This window comes from Puma concolor, chromosome A1 (genome assembly GCF_028749965.1).
Source record: "Puma concolor isolate L17-30 chromosome A1, mPumCon1.1.hap2, whole genome shotgun sequence".
NCBI classification, from domain to species: domain Eukaryota; kingdom Metazoa; phylum Chordata; class Mammalia; order Carnivora; family Felidae; genus Puma; species Puma concolor.
The window spans coordinates 228,311,826-228,332,085 of NC_141667.1; the positions used below are offsets into that span (position 1 = coordinate 228,311,826).

At 33.7% G+C, this 20,260-nt stretch overlaps 1 protein-coding gene across 12 annotated transcripts in view; it reads right to left on the reverse strand.

The window, feature by feature from the left end:
• Window positions 1-20,260, reverse strand: part of NBEA (neurobeachin) — a 697,478-nt gene that overhangs the window by 531,796 nt on the left and 145,422 nt on the right. For 11 of the 12 annotated variants that reach the window (XM_086713686.1, XM_086713662.1, XM_086713695.1 and 8 more), the window contains exon 11: window positions 8,761-8,869. In XM_086713686.1, coding sequence (XP_086569812.1) covers window positions 8,761-8,869 — 109 coding nt within the window. Of the gene's footprint in view, window positions 1-8,760; window positions 8,870-11,062; window positions 11,169-20,260 lie in introns of all 12 variants that reach the window. The other variant, XM_086713701.1, reaches the window with a different exon arrangement.

Sequence of the window (20,260 nt, forward strand, 5' to 3'; positions counted from 1 at the left end):
ATAGCAATTATTTTTAAACTAGGCTTTTATTACTAGGTGTTTGACAAAACACCAGTGGTGAGTAGATAAGCAATGGTTCTAACAAAGGTTGGGAGAAAAACTTTACATGAAAATTTTTTAAAAATATGGAAAAATGGGGGCGCCTGGGTGGTGCAGCCGGTTAAGCATCCGACTTCAGCCAGGTCACGGTCTCGCGGTCCGTGAGTTCGAGCCCCGCGTCGGGCTCTGGGCTGATGGCTCAGAGCCTGGAGCCTGTTTCCGATCCTGTGTCTCCCTCTCTCTCTGCCCCTTCCCCATTCATGCTCTGTCTCTCTCTGTCCCAAAAATAAATAAAAACGTTGAAAAAAATTAAAAAAAAAAAATAAAAATTAAAAAAAAGATGGAAAAACGATCCTAACAAGTAGCTGAATTGTTAAAGAGTGGGAAGTGGAAGACACAAACAAATAAGTCTTTAAGGAAAAAGAAAAATCAAAGCTTGGGCAGTCATTTTAAAGGAACTTTAATAAGTAGAATGCAATGTTTTTAAAATTTTTAACCACTTTATTCATGGGTAGGGGAAAAAAATTAAAACAAGAGATCAATGGTTATATAAAGCTTTAGCCAGCTCCTTCACTAGCTATCATTTCAGATAGCTTATCTTATAGACTATATTCTTATTCAGTAATGATGATTTCAAGAACATTATCTGATAAATCCTACTTTTACACTTAAAATTCTGAAACAGAACAGTCAGATCCTGTTCCTAGATAAACATTTTCAGAGATCAGATTTTATTCTATAAAACTGTCATGTGTTTACAAAGAACAATAAGGCAATATAAAATCAGACTGGCCATTATGCACGTATTCATTTGAGGAAGTAATTCATAATTTGGAAACAAGTTTTCAACTTGCTCTGTGTTATAAAAAGATACACTAGAAGCATCACATGAGGCATTCCTTCCATATTACTAAAAAAAAAAAAAAGTATCAGTTTTTTCATAGCAATTAAGCTCTTGGGTAGTAGTTTTTATTCTAACATTTATCTTTAGGAAATATCTTTCTAAAACTGTGTTTTGTTTTGTTTTTTATTGGCCTACTCAAAATCCTACCAGGCAGAAAATGAAAGTTCCTTCAGTAGCATGTTACCTTTACCATAAGTAGTACTTATTCCTCCTGCCTTGCATTACTATTAATTATTCACATGTCTTTCTTTCCTGTTATAAAAGAGAATACTATGTTATTCATCTTTTTTTTGTGTCTGGTGCCTGCCATAATTCCTCAGCAGAAGAGAATAAGAAAAGACAAAACACAGATTAGGAGAAAAGAAGATATCCAACTCTGCTTTAATGAGTTTCGTTTGAATGATTGCTTTGAAATATTTTTTATTTTGATATTTGCTGTCATTTTCTCAAGTAAAGCTATTTAAAAAGAGAGTTATACTTGGATAATTTATAGTTATAAATCTGTAAACTGTATGCTCTGAAATTTAAACTATGTAACAGTACTTTTGTGTGGTGACTGAACACATAACTTATAAAATGAACTATATGAACTGTGATAGAAGATATTGGAAATAGAACTTGAGAAGCTAGGGGAAAAAGTTAGATGATAACATTTCACTCCATAAGTAACTAAATCAAATAGGGGCAATAGATGTTAAAGGGAGAAGTTGCTATTCAGTAAGAAGAGGTCTTTCCCACATTTAGAGTGGCCCACCATGGAATGGATTACCAGAAGTGTTCATTTAAAATTTTTTTTAATGTTTATTCATTTTTGAGAGAGACAGAGAGACTTAGCACGAGTAGGGGGAGGGGCAAAGAGAGAGAGAAACACAGAATCCAAAGCAGGCTCCAGGCTCTGAGCTGTCAGCACAGAGCCCGACATGGGATCTGTGAGATCATGACCTGAGCCAAAGTCGGACGCTTAACTGACTGAGTCACCTGTACGCCCCAGAAATGTTCATTTTTATTGCAGAAACCACTCTACACATACAGAATATATACTATATTATTAGGAAATTGTGGAAAATTATTTTAATTACTCCAGGTACATCATTAAGTAGTTGATCCTCAACATCCATCTCACTCCTTTTAGGACACCAAGATTGAGCTTCAAATAGCTTAATCCAATATGAATCATTTATGTGTTGTTGTTGTTGTTGCTGTTGTTTGGGGGAGACAGGTAGAAAGCAATTAGTTCAGAGAACCAGCATCAACATTTTCATGGCAACAAATGATTCAAAGTAGGTCAAGACCTAAGCTGACTATCAAATTAGAGAGACGGATGTCCTTCAGTATCTGGCAGAAGGGAGCTCTTCTGCCTACCCCCAATCTGGATGTGAAGGCCTACAGCACTAAGTCTACCTGGAAACCTTCTTTTTACCACAAAGGACAGCAGCTATATCATCAAATAAAATCATCAGTGACTTGGCAGAGCAGACATACAGAAAAAACCTAGGTCCTTGATGACATAATGGAGCCTCAGACAACCAAACCCTAAAGCCCAACCTAATGGATATATAGGATATAGGTTTTACTGGCTGTGCTGATCTACTCCCCAACCTTCCCCATCCTATTTTGTGCTCCAGAGGCTCCCATGCCTGTTGGCTTCCTGTTGGGTTTGACTAGTTAGAGACACCAGCAGGAAATTAGAGGCCAGGAAGAAAATGAAGTTGGGGTATTTATTCTACTAGCTTCACCCTTTCAGGCCAATACACCACATTCTTTTACTTAAGACCACACTCCAGTTGGGTATGATTTCTTCCAGAACTAAAAAACTTTCTCTTTGAGTTATGATAAACAATCCTCTCATCTCTTCAAACCTTGCTGATTTCCCTTAACAAGGGAACTTAAGGCCGATGCAGGGCTTGAACTCACGAACCATGAGATCATGATAGGAGCCGAAGTCGGACATTTACCTGACTGAGCCACCCAGGCGCCCCACTAAGTTACACCTTCTATGACAAGGACATAAAGCTAAGTGATAGTTAACTATTACCTTGTTATTAGTTGATGATAAAATAAAAATGGAACTTTAAAAAACTAACTAAATAAAAATAAAAATGTAAACTTTATTATCTATACTATTCACCCAGGAACTGATGTTTAAAATAAAGCAGTATGAATATTCATCTGTAATGGTGAAAAACATTCTTTTAGGTACTAAAACAAGTATGAAAGTGCTTTTCATTTATTCAATTTAACCCAACAACTATTTATTGAGGCAGACACTCTTTTAGGTCCTGAAGACACAACAATAAGGTGAGAACAAAAAAGATACAGTCCCTGCTTTCATCCAGCTGATGCTTATATTCTAGTGAAAAGAGGCAGAAAATAAACAAGTAAAAAACGTCTGAATTGTGCTCTCAAAAATCAGTAGAGAGATAGTGATGACTATGGAAGGGCTACTATTCTATTTAGAGGGATGCGTGAAGACTTCTCTGATAAGATGTCATAAGTAAAATCATAAAAGTGTAGAATCAAGCCATATGGACATCTACAAAATGCGTGATGAAAGCAATGTGAAAAGAAAACGCAAAAGTCTTGACATGGATTCATGCTTGCCATTTTAGCTTTTAAGGGAAAGGCAAAAAGGCTTTTGCATGGCCAGTGCGTCTGTAACAGAGAAAGCTTGAAGGGGTATAATGAGATGATGTCAAAGGTAAGAGAATTGTGAATTTACTTTGAGAAGGACGAAGTAGTAAAGTAAGGCATATTTTAGGAAGATTAGTCTGACTGCAAGAAAAATAGACTGTGGATAACCAATGGTGATCGATGGTGATTGAAACAGGATGGTATCAATGTGATATAGAAAGGACTAGGATCGTAAGTAGGAAGAAGTCATTCATTCTGGATATGTTTTAATACCAAGACAAGATAATTTGCATAGAATATGGATTTATTGTGTGAATAGAGTCAAAAAGTATTAATATTTTTGGTCTGAACTAATGGGTGAATGGCAATGCTATTAACTAAAATAGAGAAAACGGAAGGATGAAAGATGTGAAAGGAAAATCAGTCCTTAAAATTGAGAAAGAGGAGGCGTGAGTAGGAGAGAATAAAATAGGAGACCAAGGAGGTAGGAAGAAAACAAAGAAAGGATGCTATTACAAAATACAATTGAAGAAAGCATTTCAAGGAAAGAATGTTAAACTGAAATGTTAACAGACCAAATAAGATGAAAACTGAAAACCTTAAGATGTAACAATATGAAGACTACTGGTGACACTGACATGAGCCATTTGAAGGATACAAGCCTGGGGGCGCCTGGGTGGCTCAGTCGGTTAAGCGGCCAACTTCGGCTCAGGTCATGATCTCGCGGTCTGTGAGTTCAAGCCCCGCGTCAGGCTCTGTGCTGACAGCTCAGAGCCTGGAGCCTGTTTCAGATTCTGTGTCTCCCTCTCTCTGACCCTCCCCCGTTCCTGCTCTGTCTCCCTCTGTCTCAAAAATAAATAAACGTTAAAATAAATAAATAAATAAATAAATAAATAAATAAATAAGCAAGCCTGATTGGGATAGGAATGGATCTAAGACTAAATAGGATTCCAGGAATATAAAGATGGTTTAACATTTGAAAAGTAATTAATATAATTCACTAAGAAATAATTGAAGAAACATCTTAATTTTCTCAAATAATGCAGAAAAACATTTGGTAAAATTCACCTGTTTATGATAAGGAAAACTTCTCAGCAAACTTATAGTGGACAGTTTCTTAATTTGATTTAAAAATCGACTAGGGGTGCCCAGGTGGCTTAGCCAGTTAAGCATCCGACTCTTAATTTCAGCTCAGGTCATGATCTCATGGTTCAGGAGATCAAACTGTCAGTGTGGAACCTACTTGGGATTCTCTCTCCCTCTCACTCTGCTCCTCTCTCACTTGCATGTGCTCTTTCTCTTTCTCTCAAAATAAATAAACATTCTTTAAAAAATAAATTAAAATCTACTGAAAGTAATCTACAGCATATACCATACTTAGTGGCTAATTATTGAAAGCTTTGCACATGAGCTCTGGAATAAGATAGGGATGCTCACTATTACAACTTCTGTTTGGCACTATACTGTAAGTCTTAGTACAATATCAAGGGGAAAAATACAAAAAGAATAAGTATTAGGAAAATATAAAATTTTCTACAAGTAAATGTTTCTGAAAAATTGACAAACTACGAGAATTAGAGGAGTAGCAAGACGTATATAAAAGGTCAACATGAACATCAATTATATTTCTATATGTCAGTGATAAAAAAAAACTTACATTTGAAAAACCTCAAGAATCTAGGAATAAATTTAGCAAAAAGACAGTGTTTTCTACCACAATTCTACCAAAGAGTCCTAAGTAAATAGAAGCATGCACCAAATGTATGAATTGGAAGGTTTAATATAACACAATGAAACACAATGAAAATCCTAGCATTTTTCTGGTGGAAATTAACAAACTGATATAGATGTTAATGCAAATACCCTTGAATAGCCAAAACAATCTTGAAGATTCTTTCCAAAATGGGATAATCATAAAAGAAAATGAAATGGTGACCTATATTAAAATTAAGGACATTTATTCATCAAAAAGTATCAAGAGAGGATGCGCCTGGGTGGCTGAGTCGGTTAAGCGTCCAACTGTGGCTCAGGTCATGATCTTGCGGTTTTTGAGTTCAAGCCCCGCTTCGGCCTCTGTGCTGACAGCTCAGAGCCTGGAGCCTGCCTCCAATTCTGTGTCTCCCTCTCTCTCTGCCCCTCCCCTGTTCATACTCTGTCTCTTAATAATAAATAAACGTTAAAAAAAATTAAAAATATCAAGAGAGTGAAAAATCAGGCTACAGAGGAAGTGATATTCAGAATGCATCTCCAACAAAGGTCTCAAATACAGGATATAAACAGAATTTCCACAAATCAGTAAAAAAAATGATAGACAATTCATATGAAAAAGGATAAACACTTCGAACAGGTATTTAATAAGAGTGGATAACTAAAAGACAGTAAGTGTACAAAAATGCTCAATTTAATTTGTCATCAGGGGAATGCAAATTAAAACATAATGTGATCTACAGAATGTAAGACTATCTTTGCAAGTCACATATCTAATGAAGATTAGTGTACAGAATAATAAAAAAAATTGCTACAATTCAATAATGAAAATACCATATTTTTTTTAATGGGCAAAGTTCTAAATAGACATTTTCCTAAGGAAAACATACAAATAGCCAATAAGCACATGAAAAGATACTCAACATGATTAGACAACACAGAAATGCAAATAAAAAATGACATGCCATTTCACACTCACTAGGATGGCTAGAATAAAAAAGACAATTAACAAATGTTGGCAAGGATGTGAAAAACTGGAAACCGCACATACTGTGGATGAAATGAAATTTTCCACTTTGGAAAACAGGCTGGCAGTTTCTCAAGTGGTTACACACAGAATTATGATAGTATCCATCAAATCAATTCATAGGTAAGTATCTACGTAAGAGAAATAAAAACATATGTCCACACAAAAACTTGTACATGAAAGTTCATAGCAGCATTAGTCATAACATCCAAAAGATGGAAAAAACACAAAAGTCTATTGACATCTGAATAGATAGATAAATGTGTTGTATGCATACAATGGAATATTATTCAGCCAAAAAAGAAATGAAGTACTGATATATGCTACAACATGGATGAAATCTTGTACACATGACAATAAGTGAAATAAACAGGATACAAAAAGACCAACACTGTATGATTCCACTTACATGGAACATCTAGAATACACAAAATCATAGAAATAAGAAGTAAATTACAGGTTGCCTAGGAGTGGGGATCTTGGAGGGAAATTGGGGAAATTGGCAAAGGACATGAATAAGTACTCCATCAGTGAGAAAAAGTGGATGTGCAATAAATATATATGAAAATATGTCATATCTTATTCAAAATTTCAAAAAATGCAAATTAAAACCATAACGAGATAATATTTTCTACCTAAGCTGACAATATAATTTTAAGGTTATTAACTCTGAAAAGGAGGAAGAACTGAATATGTCTTTTATTTTGATTTAAAGTTTTCTCACTGAATTTCTAATTTTTAAATTTTTTTTTAAGATCTACTTTTAAAGACTCTCTATACCCAGCATGAAGTTTGAACCTAGAACCCCCAGATCAAGAATTATGCTTCACCAACTGAGCCAGCCAGGTGCTCCAATGAATTTCTAATTTTAAGCTAAGTTTTATGTGTAAGAAAAAAAATGCTCACTTTAGAATTATTTTGATAACCTCACAGCAGATGGATGAAAAATATATTCAAGGGATAGATCCTGGTAGTGATCTTGTCCGTACACAGTAATGGCACATTACATTCATAATATCTAATTTGTATAAGATATAATTTAATATAAATCTTCTAAAAAATTCTTAATAATCTAGATGTAAAAAATAGTTTTCCATCAAACCAAACACCTCAATGAAAATCTTAATGTTTCTGAAAAAATTATTTCATTAAAGAAATGCTACAAATGATCAATCTACTTAATAACCTACTACTTCGCCAATCACCAATCCTTCAAGAAAGAATATTTGTTTTAAAACAAAGACAAGTTACAAGGATTTCAAAGGTAGAACAATCTGAGTTGAAAAAACTATTTCCAAAAGTCTTCTCAATTTTATTTCCAAATGGAAAAATAAGTTTATCCCTCTTATTCAAGGCCTCACCTCTTTATTTCTCAAATAGTTCCATTTTCAGAGCAACTGAATGCTAAAGAGTTAAATGATAAAAATAGGTTTGAGGGGCGCCTGGGTGGCGCAGTCGGTTAAGCGTCCGACTTCAGCCAGGTCACGATCTCGCGCTCCGTGAGTTCGAGCCCCGCGTCGGGCTCTGGGCTGATGGCTCAGAGCCTGGAGCCTGTTTCCAATTCTGTGTCTCCCTCTCTCTCTGCCCCTCCCCCGTTCGTGCTCTGTCTCTCTCTGTCCCAAAAATAAATAAACGTTGAAAAAAAAAATTTTTAAATAAAAAAAAAAAATAGGTTTGAGAGAGCTAATGAGGGTGGCAGGTATTTCCTTAGGCAAAAAAAAAAAAAAAAAAAAGTCAATACGCCATCACTTTTATTCATGACTTCCCATGTTAGTTTTTAAAAGAAACTGCATGATACAACTAAACTCTTATGAGCCCATAATAGAAATCCAGCATTCATTACCAGAATAGTACAACTGTGACTAAAGCAAAGGTTATAAGAAAACCAAGACATAAATGACACAAAATGGGAAATATTAAACCCATCTAACTTGTATTGTTTATATTATGTAGTGATTACAGAAAAGCCTCCTTAAATATTCAGATATATTAAAAGCAGAGACAAATCACAAAGTATTTTTGCTTATTACAAAACAAAGATTTTTTTTACCTTATATAATTGGAAAATAAAGCAAAACCAAGAAATCCATTTAAAATTAAATTGATAAAGCTTCTAAGAAACTTAGTTTGAATGTAAGGATAGTAAAGAAACAACTAGAAAAAAGAGTTAAGGGGAAAAACTTGTAACTTTGACTAAAGGTAGAGGAAAAAAATTTTCTTTAGTTTCTGTCTTCACTCAAAATCCCTTAATTATATAGATTTCTAGCATCCAATTTAGTTCAATGTCTATACTTAAGTCCAAATGCAAAATATAAAAGTAAATATTTGTGAATTAGCTAACAACAATGAACAGTTAATGAAAAGAGAAACTATAGAAAAAAATATAATTCAGGATTGTCAGTTGTTCAGCTGTATATACTACACAATAAAACCATCAACACACAGCACTTACCTTTTCAAGTAAGTAGCCAATGACTAAAAAGCCTTTTCCACCCAGCATCTGTTCTTGCATGGCTACTGAACTTTTAAGTAGTTCAACCAGGAATGCCAAAAGAGTAGCACTGCATGTAAAGTACAGATAATTACATTATGTAATCATCAAATGTTGATTATAAACATATGACAAAAGGTAACAAGCATATTCAATTCTAATCTCTAGTTTGCTGACAACGATTATTACACCTTATGCTGTACAAGAATATATTTTTCTCACAAGCATGAGGAAACTTGTTTCATCTCTTTAAAATTAAATATAAATCAAAACATAACTGCATAGTTTTTTTATATTCCAAAGCCAAACACCGAAGTTTATCTATACATATGTATATTATCTGCTTCAAGTAAATCTACCATAAGAAACATACCCACAAACACATCAGTTCTCCATAATGAAGACTTTATCATAATAGTTTTAAAGAACATGTTATCACAGAGAATTTTAAATGTGTATGCAATATTACTTTTGAGAACACACCTATTTTTAAAGAAAACTTTTCATTTAGACCTATTTTTTAAAAATAACTTCTAATTTTTTAGAAAATATCCAGAGAAATATGCAAGATGTTTTTTATGTTCATATATGCCTTCAGGAAAGCTCATGAGAGCAGAAAACAAATGATCTGTATAGTATTGAAATGAAAGTGGCAGTTAATTATACAATGTATACACAAACACATAAAAGCACACAAAGAGAAGTGCCAGACAAAGATAAAGCACTTGTTATGTCTGTTGAATGAAGGAAGAAACAAAATAAATAAATAAATAAATAAATGATTGCACTGAATTAAGCTTTGATAATATATTATTTCACCAAGTTACACACTGAACAATTTTCAACTAGCAGCATTAATACATGATGGCAATCCTAATTAAGAAAATATATATTCCTTCATTGTATATGCTTCCTGTAGTTTATAACAATAAATGACAAGCCAAACTTCATCAGCAATTAAAATTCCTATTTACAATGCTATATAAGGTACCCTAATTTGCCTATTTATATTCATAAGAAAGAGTGAGACCACAAATTAATAAATATATTTTAAATTCACAAGTACTCATTCCTACAAGGAATTAAGAAAATCTGTTAATGAGGAAAACTTGAAAATAACTAAGGTCCAAAAGGAATCTAAAGTGATTCCATTCTCTCAACTTATGCTAACCCTTCTGGTTTCAATAGTATTGACAACACATTTCTCTGAAAATGTGGATATTCTTGTTCAATTCAGAAATATTCTCATTAAAAGAATCAATTGCATATTATCATTATTATTATAAAGACTGTAGTTTAATGGATTATATGACATCAGCTAGAAAAAATATAGTGTAACTGGAAATAAGGTACTCATTACAGGAAATTAAAATTCAAACACATTAATTGGCCCTAATTCTTTTAACCACACAAAAAAAGTAAACTAGTATTACAAGTCAACATAATTCTTTCACTTTGACCTAAAGTTAGACATTTGCAAGAAAAACACAACCACCAACGAATCTCTTGGAATTTTTTTTAATGTTTCTGTAAAGAAAAACAGCTATTAAGCAATCTAGTCCATTTTGAATGAATTGTATGAATAATAAAAGCCACTACACAAATAACTGCATAGTACCACTGCACAAAAATACTTCTGCCTAAATGGTTGAGAAGAATAAAGAAATCAGTGCATAGAGATCACACAATTTCCTAATCTTTTCATGGAATTCTTGTCTACACCTGAGTTAGGGACTTAAGGAGAAAGATGACTAACATTCCTAAACATCAGCACTGCCAAAAAGAGAGACTGGATTGTCTATGGTCCCTATGGTCCATGAAAAAAATGCAAAATAAATCACTCTCCTATGTAAAACTATATAAAATTACAACAATGCCAGGGATTTTCTTACTCTTTTTATGTCAGAAGGACTACTCTTTCTCAAACATCTAATGAATAAATGCAGACTTCTAATCACAGTGGAATTCCATTGCAAAATCAGAAATATTAATTTTATTCCAAAAATCTTAACACGTATCTATGCTACCCATATAAAGTTAATTTCACTTCAGTTTTAAGTACGACAACAATTGAAAAGTCAAATGCATTCACTAACAAAAGTATTGTAAATTTATACCTAAAACTGAATGCAATAGCAATACTACATCTTTTCAAAAAAAAAAAAAATCTTTAAAATAGGTATATTTGACATGGTGGATGTAATAGTAAATAGATGGCCATCTTCGAAGAGGTACATTTTCAAACATAATTTAACAAACTTACCAGTAACTAAAATGCATCGGATTGCTGCAGGGCTCACAATAAACTTGCAAAATTCTGTGTACTGCCATACAAAATTTCTCTCCATTCTTGCCTATTTCCAACTCCCCTAGATACAAAGGCAAATATAAAGGATACTTCAGCCCATTCCTATATCTCCTACATACCACTTCCTGTCTAGACATATCAGTTCATCTGTAGAGGATCTAAGTATATAGGATAACCAAAAAGCAAGTATCTGTGTCAGCCAAAACTAGTATACACAACATAGAAGTTTCTCTTGAAAAGTATAGCAATACCCAAAAATGGATTTCCATAGGAATATTTTACTTAATAGACAGAAAGTGTTCTTTTATATCTTAAAGTAAAATTGCTAAACTTTTCAACAGATAGTACTATAACATATCATGTTCTTTTAAGTAGCAATTCTACTTTAGGAATAGTTAAGGGTGTTTAATAATCCTGCCTCCTTTTAAGGAAAATGACACTAAATAATCTATAGGGTTATTCTTAAAAATAATTAACACCTTCCAGTTCTTAATAAGCTTCCAATAAATTAGAAAATAATATTTATTTCAAGTAACATACTTATAAAGGGCTAGACCTTATGAAAATGAAGAAAATAGTATAATAATACCACTATGACAGCATATTTATTATCTCTCTAGAGCTTTCTGGTCCATATTATTAAGGAATACCACAGTCTTGGCCCACAAATACCTGAGAATATTTAATAACTGTGTATGAACATGACTAATTTCTGTTACTAATGATAAATATGTACTATATTTAGGTTCCATTGAAATTTATATAAATATAGATTTTGACTTGATTTTAATATAACTTTATCCATTTCAATTTGTCCATTATTTATCTTTTAAAGTAATTAATGTAGGCAATTTATAATCCTAAAAGTTTTATTATCTTTGAGGTTTTTGATTATTTAAAGATATACTGTATCATTAAGACAGACCTAATGTATAACTGAAATGATTGAGACTGAATATGAAACCTCAGTTCAAAGGCAGTTCTTAGGACACAGAAACTGTCTTTTCAATCTGTTTTGTACTGAAACAAGCAAAGTACCTCAGCTACATGAACTGTTTAAATATATTAAGAAGAATGGAATTCATAATGTAAAAAATTAAAGATTCCCTGGGATCCAACACATCCTGCCCTTTTAAAAGGATGTTTTTAATATCTTAAGAAACACTACAGACAAAGTAATTGCCAGAATAAATTTAGAAGTAGATTACATTCCATTAAGATTAAGGTACCAGTAAGGGGAGAAAACCTTTTGACTTTTTCATAAGGTTTCGTCTTTTTTGTAGCCAAATTTGGTATTGAGATACACTGAAATCTTGCAAACAATGATTAAAATTATATAAAATATCTAATACCACTGTTTCTATGCTGTATCTCTGACTAGAAAACTCTTCTGAGATAAGAGTGATCAGAGCAGGAACAAAACTGTAAAAGAAACTCAAGTCCATACCCAAGATAATTTCTCACTCAACACAATTAATTTCAGTGACACCCATACACAAAAAAATCTCACAAAAGTTAGAAGAGTTAAATTTCTTCACAGTTCACAACTGGAAAGGTCTAAACCAAAGTTTCTAATTCCATATCCATTTGACAGTCACGTTTAAGACAATGTGTTCCTAAAGATGTGGTCTTAAAAGAACACTGCCTACCTGCCTATATAGGCAATAAACCTGATACAGAAAACTGTCACATTCATCAATTCAGACATCAAGTGGAGATACATGCTGAAATAAGTAAAATACATTTATCTGCAGAGTCAAATAAGGAAAACAGTGAAATGCAGCACAGGAAAATGTAAGGACAGATGGAATATACTGGTAGCACAGGAAATCACTAAGCCTGCCTACAGTCATGAAATCTCTCAGTAATTTCCACCTTTTCTTTCAGCCTGATAAGGAGACAGGCAGCCTCATAAACTGAATTGGCTACCCCTGTCAAGGCTATTTGAGAGTATTCTTTAAAGGTCCTATTTTATCTTTTTATTTTATTTTTATTATTTTTAATTTTAAGTTTATTTATTTATTTATTTTGAGAGAGAGAGAGAAAGAGAGAGAACACACATGCACACAAGCAGAGGAGAGGCAGGCAGAGAGAGAGAGAGAGAGAGAGAGAGAGAGAGAGAGAGAGAGAGAGAGAGAATGAATCCCAAGCAAGCCCCGCACAGTCAGCGTGGTGCTCGACATGGGGCCTGAACTCAGCAACGATGAGATCACGACCTGAGCTGAAACCTAGAGTCAGACACTTAACTGACTGAGCCACCCAGGGGCCCCTAAAGGTCCTATTTTAAAGTTCATCAGGGAATCACACATTTTTACCTTCCTTTGGTAACAGATTTTGATTTTATGTTTCATCAACCTATTTTATTTCTGAAAAATGTTATAGCCAAAAAGTCAAAGTTCATAAAATTGTGATTGAAATGTCTCAAAATCTGTCTTCTATAGGAAACAAAATTTTAACATGTTTAATTCTAAAGGAATTAATTCTAAGCCTCTTATGACATAGTTATATGTTCATATATAGTACCTACCAGTATTTACATAGTTTGAGAACAAAACAGCCTTTGACCAGCTCCACTCATAACTCCATATTCAGCCAAAAGATATTTACTAAAAAGGGTCTCAAAGCCTACTAATTTAATCCCAATTGAAAAATGACCACTTACAATACTTTAAACATCCATGTCCCTTTATGAAAATTTAGTAGACAAGTTACAAGTGGCAGTTACTAGTAACCATGTACAATCCATGGATACATGAATACTTTAGAAATTTAATGTTGTATCTTCCTAACCTAAGAAGTTGAAAATTTCAAAAATAAAATAGAGACATAATGACACATGTGTGATGCCCTTCAAGATCAAAATATGTCATAGCAGGGGAACCAAATAGCCAATCCTTTATCCTGGTGCCAAGGCCCAGTCTGTTTAACAGAAGCAGGATTAAAAATACACCCTGGAAGTGCTAAAATTGTCAAATAAAGAAAATAAGTATTAAAACAGCTAACGTGGGGGTGCCTGGCTGCCTCAGTTGGTTGAGCGTCACACTCTTGATTTTGGCTCAGGTCATGATCCCAGGGTCATGGGATCAAGTCCCACATCAGGCTCCACACTGAGCACAGAGCTTGCTTCAGATTCTCCCTCTCTCCATCTGTCCCTCTCCCCTGTTCGGGCTCTCTCTCCATCTCTCTCACTCTCTTATAAAAACAAAAACAAAAACAAAAAAAACAGCTGACTACACAGAAAGCTGAAATAATTATTTGAATCTTAGGCTTTACAAATGCCCAGGAATTTTCTGGTGTTTTAAAATTATTATTTAAATGATCAGGCAATAAACTGACTTCTTACTTCTTTTTTTCTTCAGTGTGTGTACAATTCTGAAAATTTATACATGTAGATTTTGATAATCCTACCAGAATCAAGATACAGACCTGTTCCATCACACCAAAAAAGCCCTCATATATTCTATCTCTTTAGAGCTTTACAAATCACATTCTTCCAACTCCCATAATCTTGAGTAACTACTCATCTCTTATCTATCACTACAGTTTTGACATTTCAAGAATGTCATATAAATTGAATCATATAGCATGGAATCTTCTGAATTTGTCTTTTTTGACCTCAACATATTGTCTTGGATACTCATCCAAGTAGTTGCATATATCAAGAGTTTATTGCTTTTACTTGGTAAAAGAGTATTCCATTGTATGAATGGATTACCACAATTTGTGTACATTTGAGTTACATCTAGTTAACAATAATTACAAACAGGACTACTATAAGCATTCACACAAAGGCTTCTGTGAAACACAGCTTTCATTCATTTCTCATAAATATAAACCTATAGGAGTAGAGGAGATGAATTACAAGGTAAATGTGTATGTTTACCTTTGTAATAAACTGCCAAGTTGCCAGAGTGGCTGTACCACTTGGAAATTCACCAGTAATATATTCCAGTTGTTTTTCATCCTTGCCAGCACTTGGCACCATGAGTATTTTTTACTTCGGCCATCTTACTAAGTGTGTAGTTGTACCTTCTACTAGTTGTATTATACATTAATTACCCTGTTGATTAATGATGCTGAACATCTTTTCATGTGCTATTTTGACATCCTTATATCTTCTTTGGTTAAGTGTCTGTTCAACTTTTTGCCCATTTTTTTTTTATTGGATTTTATGTTTTCTTACTATTAAACTTTTAGGGACTTCTTTATATATTCTTGATTATTATAATCCTTTGTCAAATAAAGTATTTTCTACTCTTTTCCTCCAGGCTGTAATGTGTCTTTTCATTGCATCTTTTGCTAACTAAAGGATTTTAACTTTGATAAAGTCAAAGTCAAATTTATCAATTTTTGTCTTTTATGTATCTTTTGTGGTCATGTCTAAAATGACTTTGCCTAGCCTAGATCACAAAAATTATCTATGTTTTCTTCTAAAAGTTCTATAGTTTTATATTTTACAGTTACAGTTAATGTTGAGTTTATGTTTTTTAAGTGTGAGGTTTAGTTCAATGGCCATTTTTGACATACAACTATCTTTCCTCCCCTAGATTCACTTTGCACCTTTGCCACAAATCAATTGTCCTTATTTGGGAGACTATTTCTGGACTCTATTCTGTTCTGGTGATAGTGTCTATTGCTTTGCTAATATCATACTACATTCATTATTATAGCTTTATAGTAAGTCTTGAAGGCAGGCAAGTATGATTCCTTTTTCAAAATCATTCTTTTGCTTCTTTTTCAAAATCATTTTAGCTAGTTATTTTATGTTTTGATATAAATTTTAGAATCATCTTGCATATATCAACAAACAAATCTAGCTAGGACATTAACTGGTATTGTGTTAAATCTATTGATCAATTCAATGACATCATTACTATGTTGAGTTCCCTATACATGAACACAATAAATCTCATCATTTATTTAATATTTTCATTTCTTTCATCAGCAATTTGGAGATTTCAGCACACAGATCCTTACATGTTTGGACATTTATATTTTAAGTATTTAAATTTCTGAAGCTATTGTTAAAAGTATTTTGCATTTGGTTTCCTAATACACATTGTTAATGCAAAGAAATAAAATTTATTTTGCGTAAGAAATCATGTCATCTGTAAAGGGATAGTTCTAATTTTTCCTTTCCAATGTAAATAACTTTTAATTCTTTATCTTGCCTTCCTCCAATGGCTAGAACTTTGGATTTGGATCAGAATCACAAAGCTACAACTTAGAGCTGAATTCATATATAATGTTACTGAGTTACTTCCCAAGTTCTCTCCTTTCCATGATTTCCCTGATAATTTCTGGTTGTGGGGCTCTTCTTTTCATTTCTGCTTTCAAACTGCTAGTGCTTCAGTTTCCTCACTCTGCTGCACACTTCTGTAATGCTGCTCAAATCCAGAGCAAACCAGCAGTAACAGAGGGATAAAACAAAGCAATATAAAGGTTTCTCGTTCTGAAAGTAAAAATCCTGGAATCCGCCAGTCCATCCACTCTATCAAGTAAAAAGCTAAACAGACTAAAAAACCACAGCTCTTCTAGGATCCAATAAGAGAGAGGAAGAGGGCAAACCAATGCCCCCAAGACTGGGGAGACAAACAGGAAACTATAGGGAGTCGTGGGTTACCAGAGCAGACACACACAAGTGGAAACCACTGTGGCAACCAGTACCCAGGTAGGGAAAGCGGAACTATAATTGACAAATTACTAGATCTGAGTGCTTTCAACCCTTCCAATTATATAAAGGTCCCTACATTTACTGGGTGATTTATTTCCAGGAAATAAACCAGGTTTTCACAATAAATAGCAGAGAAAAATCCTTCCAGGCTTCCAGCAAGGCAAAGGAAAATGAACTTGAAATACACGACAGCAATCTTTTCTTAACAAGGCCTTCACTTGGAGAAACCAGTTAACCAATCCTAACCTGCTGAGTTAAGAGCCTAAGTGACCTAGAGAAGGGAAACATCCAACTACAGTCAACTCTAGTCATCTCCTCCCACCTAAAGGCATTGAAAAAGAAAACAACAACAACAACAACAAAACAAACAAACAAACAAACAAAAAACCCTGAGAAACACGTGAAATTCACAGTCCAGAGGCAAAGGCTGACTAAAAGACTAACACCTAATCATAAGACTAAGGACACTTCCTCTGCTCCACGCCTCACCTCCACATTACTAAAGGCCTATTTACAGAAGTTCCTTTTACCAAATACAGTGTCTGACCATCAAGAAAAAATTATGCTAAGCCCTTATGATAAGGGCTCTAATGGATGAAAGAGACATCACAGAAGAACAAATGGGCAACATAAGCAAAGAGATGGAATTCCTAAGAAAGAACCAAAAAGAAATGCTAGCAATAAAAACTACTGTAAAAGAAATGAAGACCATGTTTGATGGGAATATTAGTAGACTGAATACAGCTGAGGAAAGAATCTGTAAACTAGAGTATATATCAATCGAGTCTTCCAAAACCCCAAACCAAAGGGAACAAAAACTGAAAAAAAGAAGAAGAATACCAAGGACTGTGGACAAGTAGAAAATGTATAACATATCCACTATGGGAATACCAGGAGAAGAAAGTTACAAAGGAACAAAAGAAATATTTAAAAAAACAATGACTGAGAATTTTCCCCAAATTTGTGTCGGACATAGATCCAGAAAGCTCAGAGAACACCAAGTAAGATAAATGCTAAAATAACCTATATCTAGGCATATCATTTTCAATTTACAGAAAATCAAACATCACAAAAAAATCCTAAAGGAGCCAGTGGGAAAAACACAATACCAATAGTCAAAATTAGGTAAGAATTACATCTGACTTCTTTTCAGAAACCATGCCAGCGAGAATACAGCAAACATTTAAAGTGGTAAGAGGAAAAAGAAAAAACAAAAAAACAAAAAAACAAAAAAACAAAACAGCAACCTCACGTCCTCTAACCTGAAAAATTATCCTTCAAAAGTGAAGGAGAAATGAAGACTATCTCATACAAACAAAAACTGAGGAAATCTGTTGCTAGTCTACTGTCTTGCAAAAAATGTTAACAAAAATTCTTTAGAAAGAAAGAAAATAATATAGGTCAGAAACCTGAATCTATGTAAAGAAAGCAAAAGCACTAAAGAGGAATAAAGGTAAAAAAAAGTTTGAATTTTGTATTCTAAACTGATCTAATACATAACAGTTTGTTCAAAATAATAATACCAACATTGTATTTCATTATGTATGCTTATGTATATTCATTATGTATGAATATGTATATAAGCTTATATATGTTTCTATATGAAATCAATGACATATGAAATTAATGACAGCAATGATACTAGGGATAAGAAGGAATGATGATTATTTTGTTGTTATGAAGTACACACACCACCCATGAAGTGGTAAAGTGTTATATGATAGTAGACTTAAATTAGTTGCAAACTCTATGGCAACCATTAAAAAAAGGTTAAAAATATAACAAAAATTGATATCTAAGAAAGGAGAGAAAATGGAATTATACAAAATGCTTAATTAAAATCTCAAAAGGCAGAAAAAGACTAGAAGACAAAAAACTGTAACAAAGAACAAAACAACAAATCTAAAACAGGAACAAATATCATGGATATTAATCCAATCATATCAATAATCAATTTGAATGTCAATGTCTAAATGCACCAATTAAAAGACAGAAGCTGTCAGAATGAAATGAAAAACAGAACCCACCTATAATGCTGTCTACAAGAAACCCAGTTTAATAAAAAGACACAGATTAAAAGTAAATGGATAGAAAAAAATACACCAAGCTAACAACGATCAAAACAAGTACCTACATTAATTTCAGACAGGGCAGTCTTCAAAGCAAGGAAAATATCAGAGATTAATGAAGAAGGTATTGTATAATGATAAAGGGGTCAGTTTTTCAGGAAGACATAACATTTCTTAAAGTGTATACACCTAGCAACAGAACATCAAACTACATGAGGCAAATACCAGTGTAACTGCAAGGAGAACAGATGAATCCGCTATTACACCTGGAGACTTCAACATCCTTCCCTCTCTCACAGACAAATGCAGCATGCAGAAAATCAGTTAGGACACAGCTGAACTCAACAACACCAACAAGTAACTGGAGAAGACTGGTATCTATACACAACTTCTTCCAACAACCGAATACACATTTCTTTCAAGCTTAAATGGAACATTCAAAAAGACAGACCACAACTGGAGCCATAAATCACATCTTACGAATTTTAAGTGAATAAAAATCATACATGTCTTCTCTCAGATCACAATAGAATTAATAATTAGAAATCAATAAAAGAACATAACACGTGGAGATTAAAAGCACACTTTCAAATAACACGGATTGAAGAATCTCAAGAGATACTAAAAATATTTTGAATGAAATTAAAATGAAAACACAACATAGCAAAATTTGTGGAATGAAATGAAAGCAATGCTTACAATGAAATTTACAGCACTGAATGCTGTGATATTGTGATCTATAATAACAACATATTTATTTGGTCTTCATCCTTGTTTCTGGCACAGAGCTCCTAAAATCCCTGAAATTCCCTAAGTGATGAGAGTGAGAAAAATGTCTTTTGTCATGGTAATGAGATTACTTCGGGTACTCACCTAAAGATGGGAACTAGTTGCCAGGGAAGCCAATCACGTGATGAGAAGGTTGGAAATTTTAGTCCCACCTCCCTAACCCTGTCTTCCAGGGACAACAGAGATACTGGAGACTGAGTTCAACCACCAATGGCCATTGATTCAATCAATCAAAATCCCAAAAGGGCAGGATTTGAAGAGCTGGTCTGTGAACATCTGGGGATGCTGAGACAGTGGAATGCCTGAAGAGGGCATGGTAGCTCTGTGCCCCTTTCCCTATATGTTGCCCTTATGCATTTCTTCCATCTAAATGTTCATCTAAATGTTCATCTGTATCTTTTATCGTATCTTCTTATAATAAACCAGCAATCCAGTAAGCAAAATGTTTCCCTGAGCTCTGTGAGACACTCTAGCAAATTAATTAAACCAAAGGAGGTGATAGTAGGAACCTCTGATTGATAATCTATCAGAAATCCAGGTAACAACCCAGACTTCTGATTGGCACCATAAGTCCAAGGAGGGGGTTGGTTGAACCCTCAATGTATAGTCAGTTGGTCAGAA